At 37.9% G+C, this 8,423-nt stretch overlaps 3 protein-coding genes across 10 annotated transcripts in view; all 3 read right to left on the reverse strand.

Annotated features, from left to right (window-relative positions):
• Positions 1 to 8,423, reverse strand: part of LOC132175054 (protein SUPPRESSOR OF npr1-1, CONSTITUTIVE 1-like) — a 47,379-nt gene that overhangs the window by 310 nt on the left and 38,646 nt on the right. The window contains exons 2-3 of one of the 2 annotated variants that reach the window (XM_059586871.1): positions 3,250 to 3,368; positions 3,006 to 3,023 (exon numbers count right to left, since the gene is read on the reverse strand). The exons of the other annotated variant lie outside the window; for it this stretch is intronic. The gene's annotated coding sequence lies outside the window, so the exon portion shown is untranslated. Of the gene's footprint in view, positions 1 to 3,005; positions 3,024 to 3,249; positions 3,369 to 8,423 lie in introns of those variants that run through there. 2 annotated transcript variants of the gene reach the window in all.
• Positions 1,991 to 8,423, reverse strand: part of LOC132174980 (putative disease resistance protein At3g14460) — a 62,999-nt gene continuing 56,566 nt past the window's right edge. For 4 of the 7 annotated variants that reach the window (XM_059586845.1, XM_059586820.1, XM_059586837.1 and 1 more), the window contains exons 4-6: positions 2,806 to 2,860; positions 2,569 to 2,662; positions 1,991 to 2,415 (exon numbers count right to left, since the gene is read on the reverse strand). The gene's annotated coding sequence lies outside the window, so the exon portion shown is untranslated. Of the gene's footprint in view, positions 2,426 to 2,568; positions 2,663 to 2,805; positions 2,861 to 8,423 lie in introns of all 7 variants that reach the window. The other 3 variants (XM_059586804.1, XM_059586797.1, XM_059586788.1) reach the window with 3 other exon arrangements.
• Positions 3,878 to 8,077, reverse strand: LOC132173381 (putative disease resistance RPP13-like protein 1). The gene has a single exon (XM_059584873.1). It carries the CDS (start codon positions 7,898 to 7,900, stop codon positions 3,878 to 3,880), a length of 4,023 nt encoding a protein of 1,340 aa, XP_059440856.1. The 5' UTR covers positions 7,901 to 8,077.

Genomic DNA, 8,423 nt, shown 5'->3' on the forward strand with positions numbered 1-8,423 from the left:
GATGAATACATGCACTCTATCTAAAGCAAGGCATTCAATATGATAGATCACATCATTTCACTATATAATCATTGCAAAATAACAATATTATAATTATTATACCAATAATAAGTCCTTTCTTTTTTTTTTAGGAAAAACTTCACTTATCGGTTATCGCCGGACGCCCATGATCTTTCATTACTTTTGCAATCATACATTTAAATTTTAAAAAGTGTCAATTTAGAGTTATCGTCTTTTAGAAGTTCGTAATGTCAATCCTCCCGTCAAAATTCAGTGTTAAATTAAACGGTTAATGAGTGAAATCCCTAAAATATCCTTAAAATGTTTATAAAATTACAAAAATATATTGAATTTGGACAATGGTATTTTGGGGATTTCATTTCCTCTGTTATGATTTAACACTAAATTTGGACAGAATGGTTGACTTTGCAACCTTCTGAAAAATAGTAACCCTAAATTGATCAATTTTAAAGTTTAAAAGTGTGATTACAAAAGTTACGAGGTAATAAATGAATTTTTTCCTTTTTTTTTTTTTTTTTTTTTTTTTGGTTTTTAACTGTATCTGCAAGTCACATACACATGACACATCCAGTGCACCTTAAACTCATGATCTCATCCTATACCCTATTCTTATAGAGGGAATAGGTGCCATTTGAGGTTGATATCATTGGCATTAATGGTCTCAAGTCTTTTGAAGGTAGACAAACTAAATTATCACCGTGTAATATCTAATATTGGGACTAAATAAGGGGCTTGATTAAATTTTAATTCAGCAGCTAATTGTTGTAATGCAATACTAACAAGAATTAGACAGTACAGAAACCTACTTACAAGAGAGAAGTCCTAGTTTCTTGAACAAAACTAGTTAAATTTCCTAAGTACTCGCATACGAAATAGAGTTTTCCTCAAGAAATCCTAAACTCAGTAAATCTCAGACATTGCATAATCAGCCTATTGTCTTTCTAGAAAAATAAATTGTAGATCAAACACATACGTAAAAAAGGGAATAAAGGTTCTAGTTGTTAATATATTTTGAGGATATTTTTTTAAAAAATAAAAAATTGGTTTCAGAAAGTGTTTTAATGTATAGAATAATTTCTTAAGATAATTAGGAGAACGGATTTTTTTAACCTTTTCTTAACTACTTTTTAAAACTTCTTAAAAACTTACATCTAAGCCAACTGGCCAAGTGTTTGTCCCACGGAAGTACTCTATTAATATTCACACAATACTTTCTGGGGATTTGTACCTAACCCCATAAGATCTCCTACACCAGTAAAAGTATTTCCATGGGCTGCAACATTTCCTCTGCCTTCCTGTATGAGAAAGCTCTCAAAATTCATGTAAGTTTAAGTCTTCATCCAGCACAGAATTGGCAGGGACTTGGAATTTGTGAGAGATGGATCAGCCAAATCAATGAGGGTGCGCTTTTTCGGATCCAGCTTCTCACTTTGGAAGATGATAACATCTTTAATCAAATCTCACTTTGGTAATTCATATTTCAGATCTTGATACGGGTATACACACCAATGTTGCCTTTGTCCAAATAATAGTAATTCTGAAAAATGTAACATATTTTTCATATATTGTTGTATGAAAGGAATCAATCATTTTATCTTTCATATTATTAGGAACCCAATACTTACTTTCTGTCCAAAACTATGATTTTGATTGGAGTGGGGAATTCTACCTGTAAGCCTATTGTTTATCTGATTATATACTACATGGTATACTTATGCAGAGAAACATTGCAAACCCACTAGCAAAAAATAATTCACCAGGAAAATGTAAAGCATTTTTGTGTTCATAAGTGCATCCTTTGGTTGCAAGGAAGAATTTAAAAGATCAAAAGAATCAAAAAGGAGCAAAGAGAAAACAAAAAGCAATTGAAATTGCAAAGCAGAGTTGCACACCTCTAATTCTAAATATTGGAAAATAGATTGTCCATTTCATTATCATAGCATTTTCTTAACAAAAGAGAATAAACATATAATTGAAAGATTGGAGGAAAACTGTTTTGGTTACATAACCAATAACAGTGCAGCACCATGTATATATATAGCCAAATGGCTCGTGTGTTTTTACAAGAGAAGAGAGGACCGAAATACATAGCAGAAAACAATGAACATATTAAATTACATAACTGAAAACTAAGAGGAAAACAAGCAGCATGGAAGCTGGACAATTGTGTGCTGAGCTGAGATGAAAGCCAGCAGAAAACATGGACATCTAACATGCAGGAATCCTGGACAAATGGCGGCCTTCATCTTGCCTTGGGAGGCAGCAATCAGCTTGCATTTAGAGTTGAGAGGCATCTGTTGTCAGGAGTAAAATCAGCTGAGGTGGTCACCATGTGTGGGCTGCTGAGTGTAGAAGAAGTGTCGTGAAAGTGAGTGTGATTGGGGAAGTCTTCTTCTGGTTGAAACTGAATTAGTTGGTTAACATGTTCCGTTGAAATCTTTAACAATAATAACAATTATACTCTCGATCACTTATAAAAAGGAATTTGTCTAATTGGATACACAACATCCCAACAAATTATAAAATTGCAGAAGCAGTAAGGCGTACCTCTTTGTATTCATAATCTGTATCGGTTTGTTCCTGGGGATACTGCATTAGGATAATCCCTTCCCTTCTCCATACCCATTTTGCTTGAAAGACGCTGATAGAAATGTAACTAGATCAGCATGGTTCCTTCGATGCAATAAAGTTAACTCTGTTTTTTTTTTATTATTATTATTTTTTCTTTATTTTTTTTTATATCGATGAATCAACCATAAAAAAACAAAGGAGCAAAATATTTACCATCAATATCCTGTTCAGTACCAACATTTTCTTCATTGAACACTCCGGGTTCCACCTACAAGGGTGTGATGCCAAATTATTGGAGAAAATGCAATAAATGCTCTAGGTTTGGTGTTTAGGCTGGGAGTTTTGAACTTACAGGTTTCTTCTCTTTTGTCAAGCCAACAAAGGCACCCATTTCACTCTCTGCTTGGTCGCTGAGGCAATTCAACAAACACCTGTTCCGCATTTATCCGAACCCAACAAGAACATTAAGAAATAGGAGCAACATAAGATCTCTTTAACACAAACATTCAGACAAAAACAAAAGAGCCTTTTATATCAACACAACGCCAATGACAAGCATAAAATTCACAAACAGGAAAATTAACAAATATACAAACCTAAGTTCCAAAACATCCAGATTGTTTCTTAGGAAAATATGAATCTAGTTGGAGAGATTACAAGTATATTTGTGGGGGATGACGCATGTTCTCCTCCTGCTACTAACAGTTTAGAGGCCTCTTGAACAGCGTGATGTGTGGCTCATGGCGATGACTTGCATAGTGGACCCGCCCACGGCTCTGTTGAACCCCAAAAGAAATGAGAGAAATAAGAATAAATGCAAATTATTTAAAAATCTTCCAAAGAAGATGAAAAATGGGAAATAATATCAAAAACCCTAATTACTTCGAGGAGGAAGCACTAAGCCGTCCCTGCTGGAAGTCGAAGAAAAGCCAGAAGCAAAAGAACTAATGTGAAAATAAACTGACCTTGGATTTGTTCCTTGGCACTTCTCTAGCATCTAAATAAAACAGAGCAACTGAGTGTAGGGGGGCCCTTCACTTTGATTCCTCCTCTTCTGAGTCATAGATGAACCTATTATCAATCTCAACCCAAGGGATGTGGGCTATCGTGGGCCACTCTTGTCCTTTATCCTTCTTGCAGCGTTCTTTCAACAGAGGACAGTCTTTAATTTTGAGTCTCTGGAGGGAGGGAGGCAAGCCATCCTTTGTAAAGGATTTGAGATTTTTACACTCTTCGATATCCAGTTTTTCAAGAGAGGTGAGGTTTCGAAGGGAAGGCAGATTTTTCAGATTGGGGAATCTTCTGATGGTGAGAGGGTAGTAAGAGATGCAGGCAGCATCTTCTCAGCTGGAAAGGACTCCACATTAGGACATCCACCTGTAATATAAAGATGTTGAAGAGAGGTAAGCCTGTGCAGCCCCCATTCAGGCAAGGCCTCAGTGAAGTTGCAATACCAGATTTCAAGTGATGTTAGGTTGGCGGGAAAACCCTCTTCCGAAAAGGATGATACCTCGCTAATCGTCAATTTTTGAAGTGAGGTGATGTTGTGAATGCAGTTAGGTAGGGCCATATCATTATAAAAAATCGTTAACTCTCTAAGGTTGCTAGGGAGCAACCCTCCGTCTGGGAAGGAAACAAGAGCTCGACAACAACTAATTTCAATCGTGTCTAGATGGCTGAGGGTGTGTATGCCCGTGGGTAAGGATTTAAGGTTTTCACAACCACGAATTTGAATCTTTTCAAGAGACGAGTTGTGATGGAAGCTATTCGCTATTGACTCCAGCTTTGAACAATAGGTAATATCGAGGTGTTGAAGTGTTGCAGGCAATTCTCTACTTTTCGCTATTGACTCCAGCTGTCCACAACTCCAAATTGTAAAGTGTTGAAGTGTTGCAGGTAATTCTTCACTTTTCGCTATTGACACCAGCTGTCCACAATCTTTAACATCGAGGTGTTTAAGTGTTGCCAATAATTCTACGCTAGATGTTAAGAATTTGAGGGATGGACACTTCCAAATCTCCAAGAACTCAAGAAGAGATGTGCTAGTACTGCAACTATTGGCATCATCCTCATCAAGTAAAATTATCATACTCTTGCAATTCTGTATGCATAGCCGCTTAAGTGTTGGAGGTAGCTGGCCTATTGCAAAGTGCTTCAGTGAATCACATCCACTAATCTCAATGCGCTCAATACACGTGTTGTTGTACATGATTTCCTTGGGTAAAAATTCCATGCCATTGTGGGTGGATGGCATACCCTGTTTTGGTTGCTCTTTTGCTTCTTCTGCCGAAGAAAATGGTTTCCAAATCTTCAAGTTACAAAGACGTGGGAGGGATTGTAATAATCCCACATCATTTGACCACAAATGTGTCAACTCCTCACAATTTTCAATATTTAGTTTTTCTACATGTGTTAGTCCTTCGAGAATAAACCCTTCTATTGGAGATTTGAATTCTGAAATTGTTGAAAAGGACTTGGAATTTAGTGAGTTGAAGACAACCTTATTTTCACGCATCACCCCTTCGGATCCTTCAATTTGTAGTCTGCAAAGCTCAGGAAAGCTTGAAATTGAAACCACCAACCTCGGACAGTATCGTACCAAAACATTTTCTAGTAAAGGAAAATGGTTAGGTAACTTCCCCAACAACTTGGGACAATTTGTAATGGAAAGCTTACGCAGGTTTCTAAACTCTTGATTAGGGATCCAGTTCTCCCATTCTTCCATATTGTTGAAACACAAAGTTTCCAAGGATTCAAAAGGTTGTGAGCAACTAACCCCATAAAACTCATGACCGACATTCTTCACCCTCGCCGTGCCTTTAATGAAAAGGTGTTTGAGTGATTGTAGTTGGCCCACTGGTGGCAATGACGTGCACATTTTACAATTTTCAATTGTTAAAGCCACCATATGAGAAAATGAATGACCTGCTAACCAAGTTGGAAATTTCATACCACCATAACACTTGATAGTGAGCTCTTTCAAAGTCTTGTGAGGTTGTAGCATGTTGAGTACCTCAAATTCACTTGTTCTGTCGAGTGACTCATCCAATCTGTTACTCCATTCCAAGCACAACGCAATAAGATCAGTCTTTTCAATTAACTTAGCATCGCTTGCATCCCTGGGTTCAGTGACATTCTCCAATTGTGAGATGATGAGTGTTCCGCGAAGATGCAACAAAGAACCTAGCTCTCTTAAAGTGAAGCAGCTGCCTTTTCCCACAATTAGATTAGACAATGTTCGGAGATGAGTTAATTTACCTATTTGAGGAGGCATTCCTTCCAGCTTAATTGCACCGAGAATGTTGAGGTGGCGCAAGTTGATCAGGTTGCCCAAATTTGACGGCAATTTCTTTAGATAAGAACATTTCTTCAGAATCATTGTCTGTAAGTTGCATAGAGTGGTTGTTGATTCAGGCAAACCTCTAATATTAGTGTAAGAAAGGTCAAGGTACCGTAGATGTTTCAAATCGCCAATTGAATCTGGTACCTCAACTATGCAGTACCCCCTCAAAGAGAGGGCTCTTAAACATAGTAATTTCGGCAACAATTGATGAGGAACATTATGAGTCAAATAACAACCATAAGGAGGTGGAAGAGGGAGGAAGGTACGTAGACATTTGAGTTCAAAAAAATGCTCAAACCTTTTAGCAATATCATAGGCGTCACCCAAGTAAGAAGAGTGTCGAACCTTTTTAGGAAATCTCCTTCTATTACCACCCCGAATTTCATCCTCCATCCTAAAGCATATATCTCCTGCAATCCTTTGAGCCAAATCTTTGATGAGGTCATGCATCACAAATCGTAGTTTCTTCGTGCTTGATTGTTGGAAAAAGGACCTTGACAACAAATCTTGAAAATACTCGCTACCTAGATCTTCCATTTGCGTATCCTCTTTCGGTGGTTGAATTAGACCTTCTGCCATCCACAACAAAATCAACTGCTGCTCTTTAAATTCACAGTCCTCTGGGAGTATTGAACAATACATAAAGCACCTTTTTAAATGTGGGGGAAGATGGTGGTAGCTCAACATAAGGGCGGGAACAATTCCACTTCTCTCCTCTGGTATATCCCATATCTTGCTCTTAAGTACATTTTCCCACTCATTACGGTCCTTTTTAGTGCGCAAGAGGCCTCCGAGGGTCTTTGCCGCCAAAGGCAAGCCTTTACATCTTTCAACGATTTTTTCACCACTCTCTTGGAGGTCCGGATGTGCATTGAAGTTGCTTGCCCCCAGTGCATGTTGGGTAAATACAGACAAACATGCATCTTTTGACAGCACTTCCAAACGGTAATGGTATTCTGGAATGGAACGTGTTGTTAATGAAACTCTCTCATTACGAGTTGTGATAACAATTGTACTTCCGGGAGCCCCTGCTAGGAAAGGAGCACGCAAGATAGTCCAGTCATCGTAGTTCTCATTCCAAAGATCATCCAAAACGACTAGAAACTTTTTTCCTTTCAGATTCTTCTCTAGTTTGACTTGCAACAAATTCAAATCATCGTCGTCACAGCTTTCAGTGGTGACCATTTTCAAAACTGCTTTTGTGACTCTAACAACATTGAAATCTTCGGAAACACAAGCCCATGCTTTTAACTCAAAAAAGCTTTGCACTTTTTCATCATGGAATAAAAGTTTGGCAAGAGTTGTCTTTCCTATGCCCCCCATACCAAGAATGGGAATCACAGAAACTTTATCTCTAGCATCACTGCGTTTTTCACTCAGCAACACTTGAAGGATAGCCTCTTTATCTTTTTCCCTGCCAAAAACATAAGCATCTGTCATTAAAGAGGTTGGCTCCAGTGTCCCTCTTCTTCTGTTTGATCTCCCACGATCAGCAGCTTCTTCCAATTTCAGTCGACCTTTTCGTTCGACAATTTCATCGAATCGAGCAGAGATCTCCTCTATCTTTGAAACCAGACTAACATTGAGCTTAAGAGCACTTGGAGTCAAACCAATGCAACAGGTAGGGATGAGTTTCCGTAACTTACTTGTGCTGGCCTGATCATCATCTCCTCCCTTCAATTTGCGTTGCAAAGCTTCCGTGGCGAACTCATCAAGTATGTCCTCCACATCGTAAGCCAAGTCTCTAAGATCATCCAACCACAGTTTTACTGCCCTGGATTGCTTCTCATCATGCTGCTTTCCATCCGCATCATCAAGGACTGCCTGGATTCCTTCCAACGTATGCTTCCACTTGTTCAGCTTTTCTCCGAGTCCCACATGTCGGCGTGCAAAGTTGAGCAACTCGCCAGACGCCAATTGGTCAAAGAGCAGTTGGATTAACGGAGAAAGGAAAAGCTCTGCCATGGTTTTCTTTCTAGAAAGGTACGATGAGGAAACTCAGAATTCTCGAAGCACAAGTAAGTGGTATCTTCTGTGAAGTGAAGGGTTGAAGGAGTATCAAAAGTTCATATGTTATTTAATTATTACTTTAATATGTGTCTAGTTTAGATTAATTTTTGTTTAAAAAATCAAATAGTAGGTTAGTTGGGAGTCGATGTATCAAAATTCAACCCCTTTAAATAATGCAAAGCGTCAGCTTTCCTTTGTTGAATGCGCTGCAGCCTGCAGGGGACCATGTGATTTAAAAAGGAAAACTCGAAGAATTGTACGAAGGCTTTGGTATAAAAAAGAGACAAGTATTACGGTTAAAAGAGCCAAAGTATTTTTTAATAAAAATAAAAAAAAGAAAATAAAACTAAATTGACCCAAAAGTATTACAGGTAACCAATATTAAAAGCTTAATTGACCCAAAGTATATCCTTTCGGATTTGATTTGGTTTAGGTGTCATAAAAATTAAAATTACAATATACATTTTTTGTAATTTTT

This window comes from Corylus avellana, chromosome ca1 (assembly GCF_901000735.1).
Source record: "Corylus avellana chromosome ca1, CavTom2PMs-1.0".
Lineage (NCBI taxonomy): Eukaryota > Viridiplantae > Streptophyta > Magnoliopsida > Fagales > Betulaceae > Corylus > Corylus avellana.